Genomic DNA, 25086 nt, shown 5'->3' on the forward strand with positions numbered 1-25086 from the left:
CCGGTTGTAGCCGGTCGACCTCGGCCTCTGCCAGGCGTCGCCCTTTTCCTTTCATTTTCCTCCTCCGAGGAGCCCGGAGACAGGATTCTTTTCCTAAACTGAGGCTTTCGGCGGCGGGAAGATCCCAACGACATGTTGTCGTCGGAATCTGATCCCGCCCCCCAAAACCTCCCGTCGACCGAGGAGAGAGAGCCGACGCTGTCCACACGCGTGAGGACAACTCGCGGCTGTCTCACCCCGCCAGTAACTCCGCCCTTCTCGGGCCCAACGTCTTCACCGCCCTTCTCGGGCACTACGTCCACTCCGCCCTTCTCGGGCACTACCTCAACTGCGCCCTTCTCGGGCCTCTCGTCGGAACCGGAAAGCTCCGAAACATAAACACGTGATTTGCCCATCCCAGATTCGACAGGGCTGCGCGCCGAAGCGCGAAGGGATTCTCCATTGCCTGAGGCGCCGGTACCCTCCTGGGTTAATAATGTTTTAATGCACGTATCCATGTTTAGGGGATGACACAGTTAGACCGAACCTCCCATCGGCCACGCATCCCTTCGCGCTGTGTCGCCGCTTAGGATTTGGGGTAATTTTTATAGAGGTCTTCTTCCTCTAGATCCGGCCGGTTAAGGCAAGACCCCTCGGTCCCGCACGAAGCCGCGAGACATGACCACGACACCTCGCACGGGGTTACGAGCTTATGAGGCGTAGAGCGGACGGGAAACCCGCCCACTCTACCCGACGGCGGGGTCACCGCCGCCGAGGTCGCCCGTCCACTGGGAGCAGGGGGGAAAATCCCCACCCCGCTTCTCCGCGCCTTCGCAGCGCCACACTCACCAAATCACCAAGGGGGGCGAGCGATGATGATGAAATAAATAAATAAAAATAATAAATAAATAAATAAATAACGCTCACCCCGCCCTCTAGTGCCGGGGGGACCGCCAAGGTCCACATCCCACTCCGCGCCCTCTCTTCCGGCGCCGCATGAAAGGCTAGGCCATTCCACGCAAGCTCCGCGCTCCCTCGTGGCGCAATGTGCGATCACGGGACCACTCCAGTACAAGACCAGAGCGGGACCCGGACGCCTCGCCTGGTGTTGGTCCGCGGGGGTCCGTAGACCCCTACCGCCTGCAGTCATTCGACTGCGGCAGCACTCCCCTATCCGCCAAACGGGGGACGCGCCCAGGTAGAAGTCCAGGAACTCCTCCCCTTGGAGCCTAGGTCCCAGACCTAAGTCTGGGGCCTAGGCTCCAAAGGCCCGGGAACCTAACCTAACCTAACCTAACCTAACCTAACCTAACCTAACCTAACCTAACCTAACCTAACCTAACCTAACCTAACCTTTTTTTTTTTTTTTTTTTTTTTTTTTTACGTGGGGAAAATCCGTCATGGACACCCTCCGGTAGGGGGGGCTCGGAGGGGATTCAGACTCTTACTGAATAAAAACCGCCACGTGTGTTCTGCCGTACGCCAATGTGGCGGGGTCACAAGGACGCTGTTAGCTCTTTCGCAACCCCGCCGGCGCTAGCCCTTTCGGGCCCACCGCGGTGCAAAGCACCTCGGAGGACGCACTCGAACACGAAGCGCGCCCTCCCCTCCTTGGGGGGACCGTGCAAGTCGGACGACGAATCCCCCGACCCATCGCCCGCGTGGCCCCCCCCGCGGGCAGAGGGACACCCCCCGCCCGCATTGCGCCTGTGGGTACAATCCCGCGCCGCCCCGGCACCCCAGGCCTAGCCCGGCGTAGCGGGACACCAGGCACCTAGCCCGGGGCGGACAATGTCAGCCCGACGAAGCCGACAAAGGCCAGGGTGGCCGCAGTCTAGGCCCTCCAGCCGACCGCAGCCTCGGCGCGAGAAAGCGCCCTCGCACGCCTTAGGGCGGGCGAGCGAACCCGCCCACCCCGTCCTCCGCGTGGGGGAAGGAAAGACCGACCCCCACGTCACCGCGCCGTCTCAGCGCCACTCACACCGCCGCGCCTCCGCGCCAACACACCCCCGCTCGCAGGACCACCCCAGTGCTAGACCAGAGCGGGACCCGGAGCGCATCGTCTGGTTTTGGTCCGCGGGGATCCGAAGACCCCTACCGCCCGCAGTCGTGAAACCGCAGGCAGCACTCCCCTATCCGCCACCCGGGGGACGCGCCCAGTAGAAGTCCAGCAACTCCTCCCCTTGGAGCCCAGGCCCCAGACTTAGGTCTGGGACCTGGGCTCCAAGGGCCTGGGAACCTAACCTAACCTTTTTTTTTTTTTTTTTTTTTTTTTTTTTTAACGTGGGGAAAATCCGTCATGGACACCCTCCGGTAGGGGGGGCTCGGAGGGGATTCAGACTCTTACTGAATAAAAACCGCCACGTGTGTTCTGCCGTGCGCCTATGTGGCGGGGTCACAAGGACGCTGTCAGCTCTTTCGCAACCCCGCCGGCGCTTGCCCTTTCGGGCCCACCACGGTGCAAGCACCTCGGAGGACGCACTCGAACACGAAGCGCGCCCTCCCCTCCTTGGGGGACCGTGCAAGTCGGACGACGAATCCCCCGACCCATCGCCCGCGTGGCCTCCCCCGCGGGCAGGGGGACACCCCCCGCCCGCATCGCGCCTGTGGGTACAATCCCGCGCCACCCCGGCGCCCCAGGCCTAGCCCGGCGACTCGGCTCGCCAGGCACCTAGCCCGGGGCGGACAATATCAGCCCGACGAAGCCGACAAAGGCCAGGGTGGCCGCAGTCAAGGCCCTCTAGCCGACCGCAGCCTCGGCGCGAGAGAGCGCCCCCGCACGCCTAAGGGCGGGCGAGCGAACCCGCCCACCCCACTCCCCGCACCGCGTCGCAGTGCCATACCCTCACCGACGGCAACCTACGTGCCACCCCGCACCGCGCACGACCTCCGAACTGAAAGACGGGCTTTCCGGGCCCCCTTCTCGGAGCGAGGAACGAGTCGGCAAGACCGTCAGTCCGCAAGACCCGCCCCCGGTGATCCAAGTCCGAGACCCGTCCCGTCCCGGGCCGAAAGACGAGCCGCAGACCCCCATATGTCCGCAAACCCACCCCCGGTGATCCGGGACCGAGACCCGACCCCGGCCCCGGAGTTAATCCAGGACCGAGACCCGCCCCTGGAGCGGAAGACAACGTTTCCGGTGATCCAGGACCAGCACAGAGGACCTTCCCTTCCTTAGGGGCGCGCCCAACGGCCTCGACACCCCTATGCGCTTTCGCGCCTCCCGGAGCGCGACCCAAAGGCCCCGGCACTCCAAACGCGCCTACGCACGTCCTCCTCGCGCCGCGTCGCAGCGCCAAACCCTCACCGACGGCAACCTACGTGCCACCCCGCACCGCGCACGACCTCTGAACCGAAAGACGGGCTTACCGAGTCCCATTCTCGGAGCGAGGAACGAGTCGGCAAGACCGTCAGTCCGCAAGACCCGCCCCCGGTGATCCGAGTCCGAGACCCGTCCCGTCCCGGGCCGAAAGACGAGTCGCAGACCCCCATAAGTCCGCAAACCCGCCCCCGGTGATCCGGGACCGAGACCCGACCCCGGCCCCGGAGTAAATCCAGGACCGAAACCCGCCCCTGGAGCGAAAGACAACGCTTCCGGTGATCCAGGACCAGCCCAGAGGACCTTCCCTTCCCTAGGAGCGCGCCACACGGCCTCGACACCCCTATGCGCTTTCGCGCCTCCCGAAGCGCGACCCAAAGGCCCCGGCACTTCAATGCGCTTTCGCGCCCTCCTCCCTGGTTTTGGTCCGCGGGGGTCCGAGGACCCCTACCGCCCGCGTCTCGCTAGTAACGCAGGCGGCACTCCCCTATCCGCCACCCGGGGGACGCGCCCAGGTAGAAGACCAGGAACTCCTCCCAGACCTAGGTCTGGGGCCTGGGGAACCTAACCTAACCTAACCTAACCTAACCTAACCTAACCTAACCTAACCTAACCTAACCTAACCTAACCTAACCTAACCTAACCTTTTTTTTTTTTTTTTTTTTTTTTTTTACGCTGGAAAATGCATTTACGCACCCCCGTCACCCGAAGGCGACGGAAGTCTGAGACTCCCGGCGGGTAGTGCAATGCCGGACTACTCAGTAAAAACCAGCGGTGCCCTCGTCGTCCTGGTGGGGCGCCACGGGACCACTTAAAAGTATTCGCCACGACGCCCCGGACGGTGGGCCTGCCTGCGGGTGCAGGACAGGCCGCCTCCTGTTGTAGAGCACTCTCGGGCACCGAGAGCGCTCCCACGTCTCGCGCGTGCGGTCTCAAGCCAGCCGAAGGTCTTACTGTCCCTCCAGCCGGCCACCCCACGCAGGGGACGCTCAACCGGACCAGTCTACCGTCTGCAGAATGGGGACACATGTCCAGGAGCGTCCCCTCTCCAAGCCAGGCAGGCCTGACCTCCAACGCCGGAAAATAGCGTTGGGGGCCAGGACCGCCCGTCCTCCAACGCCGGATCGCACCGAGCAACCTAGTTGTATTCCAGGGTGCGCAGCGCGACCCCGCAACTACTACCCCACGGGTCCGCCGGACTGCACTGATAACCGAGCTAAAAGCTCCAGGGAGCCAGCACAGCCCGGCCCTCACGCATCCGGTCTGCCGGATTGCACCAGCAACCGAGCAAAGCTCCAGGGAGCCAGCACAACCCGGCCAGCACACCGCGCCCCTGCGCTACAGAACGGGCGAGCCAGGCCCCCCGGACCCACCCATCCTGCCCCTCCCGGCTAGGCAAAAGCCTCACCTCCAACGCCGGATCGCACCGAGCAACCGAGCAAGCTCCAGGGAGCCCAGCGCGACCCCGCAACTACCCCACGGGTCCGCCGGACTGCACTGATAACCGAGCTAAAAGCTCCAGGGAGCCAGCACAGCCCGGCCCTCACGCAACTGGTCTGCCGGATTGCACCAGCAACCGAGCAAGCTCCAGGGAGCCAGTACAACCCAGCCAGCACACCTCACACCGCGCCTTAGCGCTACAGGGCGGGCGAGCCCACGGCTAACCCGCCCACCCCGTCCACCGTGTGGGGGAAGGAAAAACCCGCCCCCACGTCTCCGCGCCGTCTCAGCGCCACACACACAGCCGCACCTCCGTGCCAACACACCTGCGCTCACAGGTCCACTCTGATAACCAGAGTGGTACCCGGAGCGCATCGTCTGGTTTTGGTCCACGGGGGTCCGAGGACCCCGACCGCCCGCAGTCGTGAAACCGCAGGCGGCTTCCCCTATCCGCCACCCGGGGGACGCGCCCAGTAGAAGTCCAGCAACTCCTCCCCTTGGAGCCCAGGTCCCAGACCTAAGTCTGGGGCCTGGGCTCCAAAGGCCTGGGAACCTAACCTAACCTAACCTAACCTAACCTAACCTAACCTAACCTAACCTAACCTAACCTAACCTAACCTAACCTAACCTAACCTAACCTAACCTAACCTAACCTAACCTAACCTAACCTAACCTAACCTAACCTAACCTAACCTAACCTAACCTAACCTAACCTAACCTAACCTAACCTAACCTAACCTAACCTAACCTAACCTAACCTAACCTAACCTAACCTAACCTAACCTAACCTAACCTAACCTAACCTAACCTAACCTAACCTAACCTAACCTAACCTAACCTAACCTAACCTAACCTAACCTAACCTAACCTAACCTAACCTAACCTAACCTAACCTAACCTAACCTAACCTAACCTAACCTAACCTAACCTAACCTAACCTAACCTAACCTAACCTAACCTAACCTAACCTAACCTAACCTAACCTAACCTAACCTAACCTAACCTAACCTAACCTAACCTAACCTAACCTAACCTAACCTAACCTAACCTAACCTAACCTAACCTAACCTAACCTAACCTAACCTAACCTAACCTAACCTAACCTAACCTAACCTAACCTAACCTAACCTAACCTAACCTAACCTAACCTAACCTAACCTAACCTAACCTAACCTAACCTAACCTAACCTAACCTAACCTAACCTAACCTAACCTAACCTAACCTAACCTAACCTAACCTAACCTAACCTAACCTAACCTAACCTAACCTAACCTAACCTTTTTTTTTTTTTTTTTTTTACGTGGGGGAAAATCCTTCATGGACACCCTCGGCGCGGGGACACCGAGGGGAGTCAGACTCTTACTGAATAAAAACCGCCACGTGTGTTCTGCCGTACGCCAATGTGGCGGGATCACAAGGACACATTGTTCTTTCGCAATCCCGCCGGCGCTTGCCCTTGCGGGCCCGTCGCGGAGAGTTTCGCAGCTCTCCGAAAGACGCACTCGAACACAAGAAGTGCGTCTTCCTCCTCTGGGCCGACTAGTGCGGACGACAGATACCCCTTTATCTGTCGCCCGCCAGCCCGGCAAGTGGGGGGTTTAACCTCCACTCCCACACGCTAAGGAGACATTGGCGCAGCCTCCTCAGTTGCCTGACGGCTTTCTCTCCTTTGAGCGGGAGTGGCCACTTTCGCGGCCACTTTCCGATTGGCTTTAGGGGGACGGCAATTCCGTCCCCCCATCACATGCGACGCCGGTCTGCCGGAAGCGGCACAGACCGCGCAATTCGGCGCCTTAGTGCATGTGCGGGCCAAGTGCCCCTCGAGGCCGCACCTGTAGCAGAGTCTGCTACGGTCTACCGCCGTCGGACAGGTCGGGCGAGTGTGCCCGATACCCATGCATCCAAAGCAGCGCAACGGGCGCGGCTCCAGAAGCCTGACTCTCGCCGAACTCCAGCCGACCAGAAGTCTGCCGGCCTCGGCGAGTGCCTTCGCTGTCGGGATCGGGCAGCGGAGAACCACTGATCCCATCCCGCTCCCACCGAATGCGATTTCCGCGGCCCTTATGGACCCGGCGTCGCATTTTCCCACTTTTGCCGCCGCGTCGACGACCATCTCTCTCGTGACCGAGTCGTCGAGTCCGGAAACACGCAGGCTGACGTGTCTCTCGGGCCGGACGACTCTAGCCACACTTCCCACGGCTTTTTCGAGCTCCTGTGCGAAACGCTGCGCCACCTCCGGGGCCTGGTCGTTAGACAGCTCTAACAGCCTGGCCCCGGTTGCGGCAGAACGAATGCTTAAGCCCTCCTTAATTCCCAGGCTGGCGAGATTCACCGAACCTGCAGCCTGGCGAATAACGTCGGCATAAGTGACCCCCCGTTCGATCGCGTCCGGCTTCAGTGCGATGATCACTGCGGGCCGACGGGGGGCCACCAACTTGGGTGTCTTCTTCTTCTTTTTGAGTCCCTTCCGCTGCTGCTGCGGGGCAGCCTTAGCAGCGGCGTCCGACTCAGGAGCTTTGCCCTTATCTTTCTTCTTCTTTTTCTTCTTTGACTTCTTTTTGGCGACGGTGACCCATTCGGCGTCGCCAGCAGCAGCCGGTGTGGCCGGCGTGGCTCCCTCACCCGAGCAGGCCGCCGACGAGGCGGCTTTCGCCGCCGCGGCCGCAGCCTTGCGCGGGCGAGCTTTCTTCTTTCCAGCGCTAGTGGTTAGCGCTGGCACCTGCTGCGTTGCATCACTCGAGTGGTCCGTCGTCTTGGTCGGCGTCAGCCTCTGCTCGATGCTGGTAAGGCGGGCGTCGAACAGTTCTCGAACCGACGACAACAGCGACGCCCGCATCCGCTCTTCCTTGTCAGCCTCGCTGGTAGTGACTGGAGCCGGGCCCGGAACGACAGCCGGCTGACGCTCCTTGACCAACTCCGCCACTTGGCATTTGAGGTCCTCGACGTCCCTCCTCAGACGAGTGTTCTCCGCTTGCAGTTTGCGGACCTCGTCCGAGGAAGTGCGTTCCTTCAACACCTCCACCCCGAGCCGGATTGAAGTGGCGGCGTCCTTGAGGGCCCTGACGGAGGTACCCTTCAGGTTCATAGACCTGGTCGCAACTTGGTAAATCACGTCGACGTCCTTACCGACCTGCGCACTAATGGCGTCGGCGGTTCGAGCGTCGCTTACGTCCAAACCCATCGCCCGACGTCTCTCCTCCGCATCAGAGATGCTCGCCTCCAGCGCTTTCTCCTTTTCGCGCGAGGCTTCCTCTCTCCTCTGGCAGCGCTTGCGCGCCAGCTTCGACGACGTCTGACGGCTCTCCTCGTCCGAAGACAACGCCGACGGAGATGAGAGCAGTCGTTGTCGTTTTCCCGGTTTTCGGGCCTTTCTGTAGGCCGGAAAACTATCGTCGGAGTCGATGGCAGTCAGACCCTCTGACATATTTTCCTGACTCGTAATCGAGCAGGACCTACTCCTTACCTGTCCAGGTTCTGTCCCACACTCATCACTGATGCGCGTTAGCATCACCAATGGTAGTCGTATAGGAAGCGAGCTTACAGCTTCACGGGTAGAAGACCCGTGAACAACACCGCCCTTCTCGGGCTTCCCGTCCTCGCCGCCCTTCGCGGGCGCATCCTCCACTCCGCCCTTCTCGGGCACTACCTCCACTCCGCCCTTCTCGGGCCTCTCTACGGCGGACGAACCGCGAACACAAACACGATGGGTGCCCTCCCCAGATTCGTACGGGCAGCGTGCATCTGCAGATGCACGGAGGGATTCTCCTTTGCCGGAGGCGCAGGTACCCTCCTGGGGTAGTAACGTTTTATTCGTCGTGTCCATGTTGTTGAATGACACAGTTAGACCGAACCTCCCATCGGCCACGCATCCCTTCGCGCTGTGTCGCCGCTTAGGATTCGGGGTAATTTTTATAGAGGTCTTCTTCCTCTAGATCCGGCCGGTTAAGGCAAGACCCCTCGGTCCCGAACGAAGCCGCGAGACATGACCACGACACCTCGCACGGGGTTACGAGATTATGAGGCGTAGAGCGGACGGGAAACCCGCCCACTCTACCCGACGGCGGGGTCACCGCCGCCGAGGTCGCCCGTCCACTTGGAGCAGGGGGGAAAATCCCCACCCCGCTTCTCCGCGCCTTCGCAGCGCCAGTCTCACCATCTAATCACCAAGGGGGGCGAGCGATGACGCTCACCCCGCCCTCTAGTGCCGGGGGGACCGCCAAGGTCCACGTCCCACTCCGCGCCCTCTCTTCCGGCGCCGCGTGAAGGGCTAGGCCACTCCACGCAAACTCCGCGCTCCCTCGTGGCGCAATGTCACGGGACCACTCCGGCAAAAGACCAGAGCGGGACCCGGACGCCTCCGCCTGGTGTTGGTCCGCGGGGATCCGAAGACCCCTACCGCCCGCAGTCGTGAAACCGCAGGCGGCACTCCCCTATCCGCCACCCGGGGGACGCGCCCAGTAGAAGTCCAGCAACTCCTCCCCTTGGAGCCCAGGTCCCAGACCTAAGTCTGGGGCCTGGGCTCCAAAGGCCTGGGAACCTAACCTAACCTAACCTAACCTAACCTAACCTAACCTAACCTAACCTAACCTAACCTAACCTAACCTAACCTTTTTTTTTTTTTTTTTAACGTGGGGAAAATCCGTCATGGACACCCTCCGGTAGGGGGGGCTCGGAGGGGATTCAGACTCTTACTGAATAAAAACCGCCACGTGTGTTCTACCGTGCGCCTATGTGGCGGGATCACAAGGACGCTTGTCAGCTCATTCGCAACCCCGCCGGCGCTTGCCCTTTCGGGCCCACCACGGTGCAAAGCACCTCGGAGGACGCACTCGAACACGAAGCGCGCCCTCCCCTCCTCGGGGGACCGTGCAAGTCGGACGACGAATCCCCCGACCCATCGCCCGCGTGGCCCCCCCGCGGGCAGGGGACACCCCCCGCCCGCATCGCGCCTGTGGGTACAATCCCGCGCCGCCCCGGCGCCCCAGGCCTAGCCCGGCGACTCGGCTCACCAGGCAACTAGCCCGGGGCGGACAATGTCAGCCCGACGAAGCCGACAAAGGCCAGGGTGGCCGCAGTCAAGGCCCTCTAGCCGACCGCAGCCTCGGCGCGAGAGAGCGCCCCCGCACGCCTTAGGGCGGGCGAGCGAACCCGCCCACCCCACTCCCCGCACCGCGTCGCAGTGCCATACCCTCACCGACGGCAACCTACGTGCCACCCCGCACCGCGCACGACCTCCGAACCGAAAGATGGGCTTTCCGGGCCCCCTTCTCGGAGCGAGGAACGAGTCGGCAAGACCGTCAGTCCGCAAGACCCGCCCCCGGTGATCCAAGTCCGAGACCCGTCCCGTCCCGGGCCGAAAGACGAGCCGCAGACCCCCATAAGTCCACAAACCCGCCCCCGGTGATCCGGGACCGAGACCCGACCCCGGCCCCGGAGTTAATCCAGGACCGAGACCCGCCCCTGGAGCGGAAGACAACGTTTCCGGTGATCCAGGACCAGCCCAGAGGACCTTCCCTTCCTTAGGAGCGCGCCCAACGGCCTCGACACCCCTATGCGCTTCCGCGCCTCCCGGAGCGCGACCCAAAGGCCCCGGCACTCCAAACGCGCCTACGCACGTCCTCCCCGCGCCGCGTCGCAGCGCCAAACCCTCACCGACGGCGACCTACGTGCCATCCCGCACCGCGCACGACCTCTGAACCAAAAGACGGGCTTACGGAGCCCCATTCTCGGAGCGAGGAACGAGTCGGCAAGACCGTCAGTCCGCAAGACCCGCCCCCGGTGATCCGAGTCCGAGACCCGTCCCGTCCCGGGCCGAAAGACGAGTCGCAGACCCCCATAAGTCCGCAAACCCGCCCCCGGTGATCCGGAACCGAGACCCGACCCCGGCCCCGGAGTTAATCCAGGACCGAGACCCGCCCCTGGAGCGAAAGACAACGCTTCCGGTGATCCAGGACCAGCCCAGAGGACCTTCCCTTCCTTAGGAGCGCGCCACACGGCCTCGACACCCCTATGCGCTTTCGCGCCTCCCGAAGCGCGACCCAAAGGCCCCGGCACTTCAATGCGCTTTCGCGCCCTCCTCCCTGGTTTTGGTCCGCGGGGGTCCGAGGACCCCTACCACCCGCGTCTCGCTAGTAACGCAGGCGGCACTCCCCTATCCGCCACCCGGGGGACGCGCCCAGGTAGAAGACCAGGAACTCCTCCCAGACCTAGGTCTGGGGCCTGGGAACCTAACCTAACCTAACCTAACCTAACCTAACCTAACCTAACCTAACCTAACCTAACCTAACCTAACCTAACCTAACCTAACCTAACCTAACCTAACCTAACCTAACCTAACCTAACCTAACCTAACCTAACCTAACCTAACCTAACCTAACCTAACCTAACCTAACCTAACCTAACCTAACCTAACCTAACCTAACCTAACCTAACCTAACCTAACCTAACCTAACCTAACCTAACCTAACCTAACCTAACCTAACCTAACCTAACCTAACCTAACCTAACCTAACCTAACCTAACCTAACCTTTTTTTTTTTTTTTTAACGTGGGGAAAATCCGTCATGGACACCCTCCGGTAGGGGGGGCTCGGAGGGGATTCAGACTCTTACTGAATAAAAACCGCCACGTGTGTTCTACCGTGCGCCTATGTGGCGGGATCACAAGGACGCTTGTCAGCTCATTCGCAACCCCGCCGGCGCTTGCCCTTTCGGGCCCACCACGGTGCAAAGCACCTCGGAGGACGCACTCGAACACGAAGCGCGCCCTCCCCTCCTTGGGGGACCGTGCAAGTCGGACGACGAATCCCCCGACCCATCGCCCGCGTGGCCCCCCCGCGGGCAGGGGGACACCCCCCGCCCGCATTGCGCCTGTGGGTACAATCCCGCGCCGCCCCGGCGCCCCAGGCCTAGCCCGGCGACTCGGCTCACCAGGCACCTAGCCCGGGGCGGACAATGTCAGCCCGACGAAGCCGACAAAGGCCAGGGTGGCCGCAGTCAAGGCCTTCTAGCCGACCGCAGCCTCGGCGCGAGAGAGCGCCCCCGCACGTCTTAGGGCGGGCGAGCGAACCCGCCCACCCCACTCCCCGCACCGCGTCGCAGTGCCATACCCTCACCGACGGCAACCTACGTGCCACCCCGCACCGCGCACGACCTCCAAACTGAAAGACGGGCTTTCCGGGCCCCCTTCTCGGAGCGAGGAACGAGTCGGCAAGACCGTCAGTCCGCAAGACCCGCCCCCGGTGATCCGAGTCCAAGACCCGTCCCGTCCCGGGCCGAAAGACGAGCCGCAGACCCCCATAAGTCCGCAAACCCGCCCCCGGTGATCCGGGACCGAGACCCGACCCCGGCCCCGGAGTTAATCCAGGACCGAGACCCGCCCCTGGAGCGGAAGACAACGTTTCCGGTGATCCAGGACCAGCCCAGAGGACCTTCCCTTCCTTAGGGGCGCGCCCAACGGCCTCGACACCCCTATGCGCTTTCGCGCCTCCCGGAGCGCGACCCAAAGGCCCCGGCACTCCAAACGCGCCTACGCACGTCCTCCTCACGCCGCGTCGCAGCGCCAAACCCTCACCGACGGCAACCTACGTGCCACCCCGCACCGCGCACGACCTCTGAACCGAAAGACGGGCTTACCGAGTCCCATTCTCGGAGCGAGGAACGAGTCGGCAAGACCGTCAGTCCGCAAGACCCGCCCCCGGTGATCCGAGTCCGAGACCCGTCCCGTCCCGGGCCGAAAGACGAGTCGCAGACCCCCATAAGTCCGCAAACCCGCCCCCGGTGATCCGGGACCGAGACCCGACCCCGGCCCCGGAGTTAATCCAGGACCGAGACCCGCCCCTGGAGCGAAAGACAACGCTTCCGGTGATCCAGGACCAGCCCAGAGGACCTGCCCTTCCTTAGGAGCGTGCCACACGGCCTCGACACCCCTATGCGCTTTCGCGCCTCCCGAAGCGCGACCCAAAGGCCCCGGCACTTCAATGCGCTTTCGCGCCCTCCTCCCTGGTTTTGGTCCGCGGGGGTCCGAGGACCCCTACCGCCCGCGTCTCGCTAGTAACGCAGGCGGCACTCCCCTATCCGCCACCCGGGGGACGCGCCCAGGTAGAAGACCAGGAACTCCTCCCAGACCTAGGTCTGGGGCCTGGGAACCTAACCTAACCTAACCTAACCTAACCTAACCTAACCTAACCTAACCTAACCTAACCTAACCTAACCTAACCTAACCTAACCTAACCTAACCTTTTTTTTTTTTTTTTTTTTTTTTTTTTTTTTTTTTACGCTGGAAAATGCATTTACGCACCCCCGTCACCCGAAGGCGACGGAAGTCTGAGACTCCCGGCGGGGAGTGCAATGCCGGACTACTCAGTAAAAACCAGCGGTGCCCTCGTCGTCCTGGTGGGGCGCCACGGGACCACTAAAAGTATTCGCCATGACGCCCCGGACGGTGGGCCTGCCTGCGGGTGCAGGGCAGGCCGCCTCCGGTTGTAGAACGCTCCCGGGCACCGAGAGCGCTCCCTCATCGCCGCAGGGAGAAGGGGGGCACGCGGAGCGCCCCCGCGCCGAGCCCGATGCAGAGGACGGAGGATCGCGCCGCCACGCCTCCCCCCCCCGCACCACACCCGCCGCGGAAGCACCCCGCGCGCCCCCCTCCCACCCGCGACTTGCGGGAAGGAGAGGGGCGCGCGGAGCGCCCCCACGCCAAGCACGATGCGGGGGGAGGGGGAGCGACCCAGCGACGCCTCCCCCCCACACCGCGCCCGCCACGAGGGCGCCCCGCGCGCCCCCCTCCCCCCCGCGACTTGCGAGGAGGAGAGGGGCGCCGGCTGCGCCCCCGCGTCAAGCACGATGCGGAGGGTGGAGGAGCGCGTAGCGACGCCTCCTCCGTCCCGCCGGTCGCCTCCTTCGTAGCGCGTCGGCGTGAGCGTCGGCTTCGCGCTCACGCTCCGCAGCCTCCTTCAGCGAAATAACTTCTTCGCAGAAGGAGGCCACGGCCGACCAGGACCTCGCGCTGCCGAGCATGGAGCGGACCACGCTCGACAGCGCGAGGTCTCCGCCGATGACCGCCACGAGGGCCCTCCGCTGAGGGTCCCAGGCGGCGCACTCTTCTAGCGTGTGGCGCGCCGTGTCAATCGGAGCACCACACTCGTGGCAGGCAGGGGTGGCTTCCCTCCTCGCGATCTGGTGCAGGTACTTACCAAAGCAACCATGCCCGGTAAGCACCTGCGTCAGGCGGAAGGTCAGCACCCCGTGCCGCCTTTGGACCCAGCGACTTAAATGTGGACGTATCGCGTCCACCGTCACCGTGCCCGCCGCCGGAGACCCCAGGCTCTCCTCCCACTTGATCATCAGGGCCCTCTGAGCTTGAGCCCTGATCTCCATCGCTCGGTCCGTACTACGGACCTGCCCTTCTCCAGCTCTGAGGCTCGACTTTGCCGCGTACACTCTCGCGAGCATCTCCGCCTGGAGTTCCCAGGGCGGATCGCCCGCGAGAAGCGTGGCCGCCGTCCACGACACCGTACGGTATCCCCGTATCGCTCTCACCGCTATGGCCCTCTGGGGTCTCCGCAGGAGGGCCTTGTTGTCGCGAGACGCGAGAGCGTCGGCGAACACGGGGGCACCGTACAGTGCCATGCTGCGAACTATGCCGACGTATAGACGTCGGCATGGCGAGTCCGGGCCGCCTACGTTGGGCAGAAGTCTGCCCAGCGCGGCGGCGGCTTTCTCGAGCCTCGGAGCGAGCTCTCTAAAGTGCGGACCGAAGCTCCACCGGCCGTCCAGGGTTAGGCCGAGATATTTCATCTGGGCCTTGACGGCGATCTCCACCCCCTGGACGACCACACGCGCACCTCGGGGGGGGCCTCTTCGTGGGCCGTGGAAGAGGAGGGCCTCCGTCTTCGACAAGGAGACCCTCAGGCCCAGTGCCTCGATGCGGCCGATCGCTATCGACGCGCCGGTTCGCGCCAGACCGGCCGCCTCTTCGAAGCTGCCGCCCCGGGCCGTCAGCAGAGTGTCGTCCGCGTAGCAGATGACGCTGAGCCCGGGCGGCAGTGGCGTCCGCAGCAACCAGTCGAAGCCGACGTTCCACAGGGTCGGTCCGAGGACGGAGCCCTGCGGAACGCCGCACTCGACGCGACGGCGATACAGTCGGCCGTCGCCCCCCTCCCATAAGACCTCTCTCTCGCGGAGGTACGCCTCCAGCAGACTCTGGAGATATGGAGGCACGTCCTGATACTTCAGTGCCTCCACAATCGTCTCAACAGGAATGCTGTTGAAGGCGTTCGACACGTCCAGCGAGATGGCCAGGAGAACGTCTCCGCTGGCCACCACCTCCGCGGAGAGAGACCTAAGGGCGTTCAGAGCGTCCAGGGTGGAGCGGCCCGCCCTGAACCCGTACTGAGCGTTCGACAGACCCGGCCCCGACTCGTCGAGGTGCCGGACGAGACGGTCCGCGAGAATCTTCTCGAAGAGCTTGGCCGTCTCGTCCAGCAGCACGATCGGCCTGTACGCGGAGGGAGAGTCGACAGGTCGGCCCTCCTTACGTATCAGGCACAACCGGCCCGTCTTCCACGGCTTCGGGAACTGCCCGGAAGCTAGACACTTGTCGAACAGTCCCCGAAGTTCTCCTCTCAGGTGTTCCAGGGCGATATACAATACTCGCCCCGGAACACCATCCGGCCCCGGCGCCGTCTTCTTGGCCCTGAGACGCTCGAGGGCCGTATCCATCTCCCCCTCCGAGATGCCGGGTGGGGAGGGCGGGTCGAACTCGGTCCGAGAAGACGGCGACGGCGTCGCCATCGTCGGGGGAACATGTACGGGACGGTGCGGAAACAGTTCCGACACCGTCCGCCAGAGGAGATCCGGCGGCATCGTTTCCGTCACGGGGGCGCCCTGCGCGCGAAGCTTGCTTCGCGCAGCGCGATAGGGACGGCCCCATGGATCTCGGTTTAGACCCGCCAGCAGCTCATTCCAGGCGGCGTCCTTCCCTCGGCTGATGGCGTGCTGCAGGGCCTGCTTTGCCGTGCGGTATGCATCCCGCAGCTCCGCCTCCAGAGCCGGATCCCTGGCGCTGCGCCTGCGACAGCGTTGATACGCCCGGCGGGCGGTCATGCTGGCCGCACGAAGCTCCGCTATTTCGGGCGACCACCAGTACACCGCCCGCCGTCCTAGCGGGCGGCGGCCGACCTTCGGCATGGCCGCATCGCAGACGTTGGCCAACGACCTGCGAAAGCGGCCAGCCAGCTCATCCACGCTGGCACCATCGGCGTCGCGGTGGCTCGCCCACCGCTGGACGATTGCGGCCTCGCGCGCCGCCTCGACGTCGAGCCTGCTTAGGGCCCAGCGGGGTAGCCTGCTCGGGCCCCTCGACCGATCTGCTGACGAGGACGGGGTGGAGACCCCGAACCTGATATAGTTGTGGTCCGAGAGAGTCTCCACCCCCTCCTCCACTCTCCAGTCTGTCACTCTCCGCGCGATTGCGGGGCTGGCGAACGAGAGGTCCACCACGGAACCCCCGCGCAATCGTACGCACGTCTGAACGTTTCCAACGTTCAGGAGTGACAGACCAGAGAGGAGGGCCCAATCCTCGACGGCCCGCCCCCTCGCATCCGTGTTCGGGTTGCCCCAGGCTCGGGACTTGGCGTTGAAGTCGCCGAGAACTATCACGGCTCTCGGCGACTGTCGGCATACCGCAGCTCTGACGGTGTCGAGGAAGACCTCGAAGTCCGCCAGGCTGCGGTTGGGGGAAAAGTAGAGGCCGATGACCGCATACTCTCCCCACGTCACCACGACGTATCCCGAGCCGCGCTCCACGAGTGCGAGGGGGCGGGTGGCGGAACTGCCTAGTGCGACCGCCACCGTGCCGTCGAGATCCCCCAACCAGTTCGGTTGGGGGGGAACCCAGTACGGTTCGCAGACGACGGCCACATCGATCATCCACTGCGCCATGGACTGGGTCAACAAGTCCTGAGCCCTGGCGCAGTGGTTGAGATTGGCTTGGAGGAAGCTGTGATGTCTGATGTGATCCATGGATTACTCAGACATCACAACCTCCACCTCCCCCGCCGCGGCCGGGGGGGCAACGCCGTCTGCGGCTGTCTGGCTTGCGGTCTCTCGGGGGGCCCGGGTTCCGAGGGCCCCCTTTCCTTTCGAGGTCGCAGGCCTGCACCTGCGGCCGCACATGATGTGCCCCGAGGGTTTACCTCCCTCGGCGCACACCACGCAGCGCGGTGTCTTCTCCGGGCAGGAGGCGACCTTATGCCCCGCGTTCCCGCATTTAAAGCAGAGGTCGCCCCTGTCGACAGACGCCGGACACTTCGGGCGCGTGTGGCCCAACCCCATGCACTTAAAGCAGCGCATGGGGAGCGCCTCCAGGGCCGACACTCGCACCGAGCTCCAGCCGATCAGTAGCCTGCCCCCCTCGGTCAGCGCTTTCGCAACCGAGACGGGGCAGGTTACGACGGTGGAGCCCATGCCGCCGAAGCCGGAGCGGATCGCCCCGACCCTCACCGTGCCGACGTCGGACGATGTCGCCCTCGCGACCGCCGCCGCCACCCTCTCGGGAGTGGCCGTGTCATCCAGGCCCGAGATGCGCACCTGCGCGGTCTTAACGGGCCTGACGACGGTGGCCACGTCCGAGAGGGCCTCCCTGAGCCGGCTGGCGAGCCGGTCGGCCTTCTCCTCTTTGTCGGAACCGGGGATCTCGAGCATCCTCGCTCCCGTCGCCGTATGACGGAAGAGGATGCGCTCGATCCCCAGTTCCTCCAATTTCACGGTGTCTTCAGCCGACCGGAAGATGGAGTCGTAAGTTTGACCCTTCTCTACAGCCGCCGGCTGCAGCTGGACGACGACTGCCGCAGTCTTCGGGGCCTTGAATTTGGCCTTAACCGTCGCCTTTGTTGCCGGCCTTCCGGACTGCTTGGTCGGCTTGGCGGTCGGCTTGGCGGCCGGTCGCGCGGACGACGCCGCGGCTGGCTTGCCAGTCGGCTTCACCGCAGGGGCGGCAGTCCGGCCTTCGACTGCAGGTGTAGATGGAGGGGCGGAGGACTTCCCTTTCCCCTTCCTCTTGCCCTTCCCTCTTTTGACCACTGTTGCCCAGGTTTCCTCCCGGGCAACCGTGGAGGGGGCCGCTGACGTAGTGGCCGCCGTCTCAGGGCGTCGAGGTCCACCAGCTCCCAGTTGGGGGCGGACCGACGGAGCCGGCGGCAGCCTCTCCTCGATCTGCGCCAGCCGGACGTTCATCATATCGCCCAGCGAGCAGGTCAAGGAGTGCTTGAACTCCTCTAGCATGGCCGCCACCGGAAGTGTCGCAGGTGGACCGGCGACTGAGGCGTTGGCAGCGGCGGCGGCGGCGGCGGCGGCGTTAGCGGCCGCTTCCGTCTTCGCCTCGGCGAAGCCGCGCCGCATCGCCTTCAGCTCCGTTTTCATTGCCTCTATTTCGATCCTGAAGCGGCGGTTCTCCGCTCGGAGCCGCCTCACTTCATCGGCCTCGGTCCTAGAGGCAAAGGCGTCGACCACCTCGCTCAGGTCCGTCGCGGACCTCTTCAGCTTTGCGACGAACTCGCCTTTGAGGTTCCCGGATTTCCGGGCAACCTCTAGTATTACGGCGAGTCCCTCGCCCGCGCGCGCCCTGAGTTCCTGCGCGTTGAGCGCAACAACGTCGTCTACGATCGACGAGCCGACGTCGGACTCGTTGTCGATGAGTATGTTTACGGGTTCCGGCCGGACAGGTGCTGGCTTGAGGAACTTTTCGCGGGAAGGACCCGCCGTGGTTCCTCTCGCCTTTCCCCTTCTCGCCGTGTTAATTTTAGCGAGGCCCGCGCCCTCGGCCTCCGTGTCCGAACCGTCACGCCCAGACGCGAAGGTCGAGGATGAGGGTCGCTTCCGCCGTCCCGTCAAGGCAATATGCCTGTCAGGGGATCCCGAAACCATGTCTGTATCGGTGTCCGTTTTGTCGTCCGCAGCCAGAACCGCAAAACGGTTTCCACCTTTGTCCTGGCCCTTAGAAGGGCCTTTTTGGCGTGAGAGGAATCTCCCCTTGCGATCTCGCGAGGGGAGACCAGTCCTCGAGAGTGACGGCTCGTTTGAGCCGCCACTCCGAAGGCTGTTATCGGAGTCCGTATTTCTTGCAGAGGTCGCACCGCCCTTCCCGGGCACAACGTCAACGCCCATATGGGGCGAATCACAGTAACAAAGGGTGCCCTCCCCAGAATCGAACGGGCAGCGTGCATCCGAAGATGCACGGAGGGATTCTCCTTTGCCGGAGGCGCAGGTACCCTCCTGGGGTAGTTTCGTTTTAGTCTTTGTTTCCATGATTAATAGGGCTATTTCACAGCTTAGATTTTTAATCGGGGTTTACTCCCCTAGGCCGCGCGGCTGACAAGCCGCTGAAGGTGCGCCCACACCTACTGGTTTTGGTCCGCGGGGGTCCGAAAACCCCTACCACCCGCTCAGTGCGAGTGGCGTTCCCCTATCCGCCACCGTGGGGACGCGCCCAGTAGAAGTCCAGCAACTCCTCCCCTTGGAAAAGGCCTGGGAACCTAACCTAACCTAACCTAACCTAACCTAACCTAACCTAACCTAACCTAACCTAACCTAACCTAACCTAACCTAACCTAACCTAACCTAACCTAACCTAACCTAACCTAACCTAACCTAACCTAACCTAACCTAACCTAACCTAACCTAACCTAACCTAACCTAACCTAACCTAACCTAACCTAACCTAACCTAACCTAACCTAACCTAACCTAACCTAACCTAACCTAACCAGTCTGCAGCGAACGCTCGCCCCGTACGCAGCATTTCTACGTCGCTCCGTCGCGAAAAATCCTCAAAATCGGCTAATTGCGACTTAAAATTCCGTACTACGTCTTAAAAGTTGCGCGCTGCCGCCAGCTACCCGCTGGTGGTTTTAAAATCTTTTTAAGTGAAAAATTCGATTTTTTACAGCAAATTTTGTGTTTTTCCCCATATAAAACGGTTTAAAAATCCATAGTGTTTGTTTAAAAAATTCATAACTCTTTATAGTATTAACTTCTGTGAAAGATTTTTGTGTCAGTGCATTGTCCAAGTTCTCCCCTTCAAAACAATATATAACACTATATAATTACTGTTCAATTTATATACTTTAAATTCAGTACAAACTTAAGTGCGCGCTAAAACGCCCTTTTCGCAACACTCTAGGGCAAACGCTGTGGAAACAAGATCGACAACCCACTAACTTTTAAGTGTCAAAAGGTGCGTCTAAGTGCTCTCTAACTGCCTACAAATTTTTAAAATTTTCCTTCTACGTTTTCTATTTTTCTTGGACAATTTTCCTTAAGTTGGTAGAAGTAGCCGTTGGCGCTAACTCCGGAAGTACATGTGCCACGGTGACATACTACCAATTAAAACACTCTATGCGACCTTTACTACCCCAATTCAATCAGAAACCAGACTTTCCTTAATCAGTTTTGAAGATATCGTGATTACCAACTTAAGTGTGAGTTTTAAAATTAGCATATCAACTTTTAAAGACTAATTACAAAAAATTATCAGCGAAGACAGTGTGTTTTTTTTACTTTTAGTACTTTTATGTGTCACGATAAACAGTGAAATTCAAAAATCAGAATTTTCGGACTTGTCATTCTTCAGATATATACTTCCATTAAGACCATTTGACTGCACCAATAAGTTTGTTACTGTTTTCTTAAAAGATCTATTTATAGAACTGCTTATAACTCCTTTATTCCTCGTCCAATCTCAATTTCCTTTTATATCCATCCCTTTTTTACGTCCCTTATTACTTTTCTACACTTTTTATCCCGAATTTCCCAAAGGAAAAAAAGTCGATTTTCAAATTACGTAATAATTTAAGTATATTAAACTAAATCTCAAAAAAAAAACATTTTAATTCTATAACTCCGGATCTACTCAACCGATTTTCAAAGTCCCTTATTTTCTTTCTTCTACCCGACCCCACCCAGAACTCACCCCTTTTCCACCCCTAACGACTTTTCACCCCCCACCCCCAAAATTTTTCCTTCTAAAATTCTGAAATAATTACTCCTGTACCGCCTCGTTTTACCCTTTAAAACGAGGTACCCCCCACCCCCCTCACTTTTTTAGTTTTCAATTAAAAGTCTATTTGCAGAAATTGGCTTTTTTTCCGCCACTTCCGCTCTTTATTCCTCCTAATCTTGCCCCCACACCCCCTCTTTTTTATAACCTCAATAGGTGCTCTACCTAATAGAGCACATACTCCCAAAAGCTCCATCCTATTCCGTCCATAAACCTTTCCGTTATCTTACTTCTCGTCTCATAAGGGTCTTCGACGCCATTACCGATTAAGTTGGTAGGCCACGTGGCGCCGAAACGGTGCGTCGGAGACCATTTTTGAGCGAATTTTCATTCAGTGGGTCTGAAACGATCTTTTGGGCAACCCACCCATAGCCCCCACCAGCGTCTCCAAATTCCAGAATTTTCGCACTTCGAGGGGAATAACTTTTTCCCTCGAAGTGCTGTCCTAAAATTCATCGGGCATCTCCATAGTAGAGTAGGAGGGGCTTCTCCCCCCCTACCTTCCCCCCCCCTCCCCCTCGCCGTTTCGCAGAAAACGACATCCTAACACCCCAAATTCCGCCACATCACCCCCCCCATTCTTGATTCACAACACCAACCCCCACCCCCCCCCGACCCCCCCCATTGTAACCCCCCCTCCCCTTACTGTTCCGCTCAAATTCACAAACTAACTCATAGTACTCTCCAAACATGCCACCACCATCGCCCCCCTGTCCTTCTGACAGGGCCGCCGCTACCACCAAACCCAAGCCGAAAACAACTAAACCCCCATCCGAACCCCTAACACTACCCGTGCGAGCAGCTGAGATCTCTGACACCCCCTCTTTTGAGAAAACGGTGCTCACCCTCGCCGACGTGATTAAAAAGTGCCTCACTCCTACCGAAAAACAGAAAAGTGTCTCGGCACTCAACAGGGACCTTGCCATTAAAGCAGCCGATGAAATCTGTGACGCCCTGAAGATCCACGGCAGAATTAACGAATGCGCCCTCCCCACCCCCGCTCCCTCTACACTTCCCACAGATCCTACCAGCCAATCCGTCCTCCTGGCGCTTAGCCGTATCGAGGGCAAAATTGACTCCCTCGACACCAATCTTAAAACTAATACCGAGCAGACAACTAAGAAAATCACGGACTCTTATGCGTCCATAACAAAGAAGCTCGTCTCGAAGACCACGCCCAGCTCCGCCACCAAGCCTACTACGGCTACCAAAGTCGTGGTAGCCACACCCCCCACCACCAGGCCAGCCCTGGTGATCACCACAAAAAATAAGAACGCCAACCCGCAAGAGACAATCACTGCCTTCAAGGAGACTGTCCCCTTCAGGGAATTGGGGTACAATCCGGCAAGGGTAGTCCCACTCAAAGGTGCCATCAGGGTCGAGTTCGACTCCGAAAGGGAGCGTGACGACACCCTTAACCGCACGAAGACTGCTCCCAACTCCAAGGTCTCCGCGGAGATTGCTCACCGACTTAGACCTATGGTCATCATCAAGGGCATCTCCAAGGAGGTACCCAGCGAAGAGCTCATTGATGTCATCTTGGCTCAAAACCCCGAACTCGGTGAGTTTAAAAATACTGACACCAACCAACACCTCACACTGAAATTCAAGCGCAACAACCGCAATGAGTCACTATACAACGCAATTCTCATCACCTCTCCCGGTGCCTTCCGTGCCCTCATCGCAATGGGCAGAGTGCGAATCGATATTTACAGAGTACATGTCGAGGAGCACTCTCCCTTTTTACAGTGCCGTAAGTGTCTGCAGTTCGGACACACTGCTAAAAACTGCAAAAACCCCTCCGACCGCTGCGCACACTGCGCCGAGGAGGGGCACCTCTCTCAAAATTGCCCAGCCAAGGACAGAACACCCAAATGTTTTAACTGCACCAGACACAAAGCCCGATTCCCAAATAGCAAGCACGAAACTACACATTCATCCACCTCTCACACGTGTCCTATCGTAAGGGCGATGCGAACCAAGACAGAGAACAATATTGAATATGGATCTGCGCAATAAATTAAGCATCACCCAAATCAATCTCAACAGATCTTACCAATCGCTTCACGAATTTTTAAATTATTTTATCCACAGCCCACACTCCATCGCCCTTGTGTCCGAGCCGTACCTGGGTTCCAGGAAGGAAGTCAAGCTTCCCTACGGATATCCCCTCTATATTTTTCAATTCCCCACTAATTCTTCTTCTGTCAGAGCCTGCATCATTTCCAAACCACACGTCCAACTCTTCGGCATCACCGAATTTTCTTCCTCGGACCTATGTGTGGTTCGGACGCAGATAGGACACTCACAGCTACACATCGCCTCCATCTACATACCACCTCGACACGACCACTCAGATACACTTACACTCATCGAACACTTTTTACAACACAACACGCACACGCAATGCATTCTGGGGGGCGATCTCAACGGATGGAACCCTCTATGGGGTAGCGACCGTCGCAACGCCCGCGGAGTTAGGGTAGAGGAGCTGGCCGACGCATACGGCCTCTACGTGTGCAACACCGGCTCTACTCCCACCTTCGAGGCCTTTACCAACGGACGTACTCGCTCCTCTATTATAGACATCACACTCGCCACATATCCCATACACAATTACATCACTGACTGGAAGGTGAACATGGAAGCTTGCCCGTCATCTCAACACAACGCAATAGACTATACACTCAACTACAACCCCTCTCACTCATACAACACCACTAGACAACACACTAACTCATCCACCTTCCTCTACAAAAGTCACAAGGCTAACTGGTCTAAGTTCAAGAGCTCGCTCTCTACACTTATGACCAACACAGATATCCTCGACACCCAAGTCGGAACGCTCGACCGCGAAGACTTGGAGCTCCTCATCACACACATCACCGAAATTATACACACCGCCTGCAAGGAGTCAATGCCCATCCGGGCCTCTGACTCCAAGGCCAGGCCCCCTTGGTGGTCCGAGTCCCTGGAATCCCGGAAGCGGGAAGTCATAGGTCTCCATCGGGCGCTACACGCGGCCAAAAGAGACGGGCAGCCTACCGACTCTCTTGCCAGCCAGCTCCACGATCTTAAGAACATCTACGCCAGCGAGCTTAGGAGCGAATCCACGACTAAATTTAGGGAATTCTGCGAACTCCAGACAAAGGAGAACGTATGGTCCCTCACGAATAGGCTCCTAAAGGAATCGGGCCCACGACGCCCCCCCACTTCTCTAAAAATCGACAGTCGATTCACCACCGACGAGAAAGATACAGCACAAGCTCTACTGGACAATTTTTACCCGAACGACACATCCGACTCTCACCCCAGACACCACGCACTAAGAGCTGCCTCCCATACGTTCCCCGACACCGAACCCGACCTCCCATTCACCTCCCAAGAGATCCACGAGATACTGGACAACATGAGCCCCAAAAAGGCTCCCGGACTAGACCATCTCACTTCCGACATATGTAGACAGTTTACTCTCCACTATCCCGACCTAGTTACTGACATTATGAACCGCTGCCTGACTTTACAGTACTTCCCCAAACAGTGGAAGGAAGCCTTCGTTAAGATCATACCTAAACCCTCCAAAACTGACTACACTGACTTGAACTCTTACAGACCGATCGGACTCTTGCCTGTTTTCGGAAAAGTCCTCGAGAAGCTCTTTGTCCAGCGGATCACCTTCGCCGCCATGACAACGGACAAATTGAGCGAGAGGCAGTACGGATTCAGGCCACTGACTAGTACTACGGCCGCCCTCAAAGCGGCCATCGACTACATTACCAAGACCAAATCTGACGGACTGCTCACCCTCGCCATCTCCCTGGACATCAAGGCCGCGTTCGACAACGCCTGGTGGCCATCCCTCCTCAACCGACTTCGACTCATAGGCTGTCCTTCCAACATTTACGGACTGGTACTGGACTACACGACCGACCGTACAGTCACCCTCGATTACGCTGGTGCCCGCGTGTCTAAACCCATGACCAAGGGCTGCATCCAGGGCTCGACTTGCGGCCCCATTCTGTGGAACGTCATCTTGGACGAACTCCTGGAACTCGAATTACCCTCCGGGTGTCGAATACAGGCCTTCGCGGACGACGTTCTACTCATTGTGGCCGCCAAGGATCCACTTAGCCTGCAGGACACTACTAACCAGGCACTACACGCTATCGTGAGCTGGGGACGGGGGGTCAAGCTCACGTTTAGCCCACAGAAGACACAGGCCATCGCCTTCAGCGATAAGGCCAAAAATACAGACATACGCATGAACTCTCATTCACTACACTTCCAGGACG

General features: G+C 59.9%; 2 protein-coding genes across 2 annotated transcripts in view; one reads left to right on the forward strand and one right to left on the reverse strand.

Moving 5' to 3' along the window:
- Positions 1-16765: 16765 nt before the first annotated feature.
- LOC123668437 lies at positions 16766-19045 on the reverse strand. Its single transcript, XM_045602168.1, has one exon. It carries the CDS (start codon positions 19043-19045, stop codon positions 16766-16768), a length of 2280 nt encoding a protein of 759 aa, XP_045458124.1.
- Positions 19046-21484: 2439 nt separating this feature from the next.
- LOC123668438 overlaps positions 21485-25086 on the forward strand; it is a 5011-nt gene continuing 1409 nt past the window's right edge. Inside the window, exons 1-2 of the mRNA XM_045602169.1 lie at positions 21485-22806; positions 22889-25086. The exon at positions 22889-25086 is cut by the window's right edge and continues 1409 nt beyond it. Coding sequence (XP_045458125.1) covers positions 21485-22806; positions 22889-25086 — 3520 coding nt within the window. The remainder of the gene's footprint in view (positions 22807-22888) is intronic.

The sequence above is a fragment of the Melitaea cinxia genome, chromosome Z (genome assembly GCF_905220565.1).
Source record: "Melitaea cinxia chromosome Z, ilMelCinx1.1, whole genome shotgun sequence".
Classification (NCBI taxonomy): Eukaryota; Metazoa; Arthropoda; class Insecta; order Lepidoptera; family Nymphalidae; genus Melitaea; species Melitaea cinxia.

Excerpts from the sequence above, each read along its gene's own strand:
- LOC123668437 (XM_045602168.1), bottom strand. The coding sequence starts at position 19,045 with ATGGAAACAAAGACTAAAACGAAACTACCCCAGGAGGGTACCTGCGCC.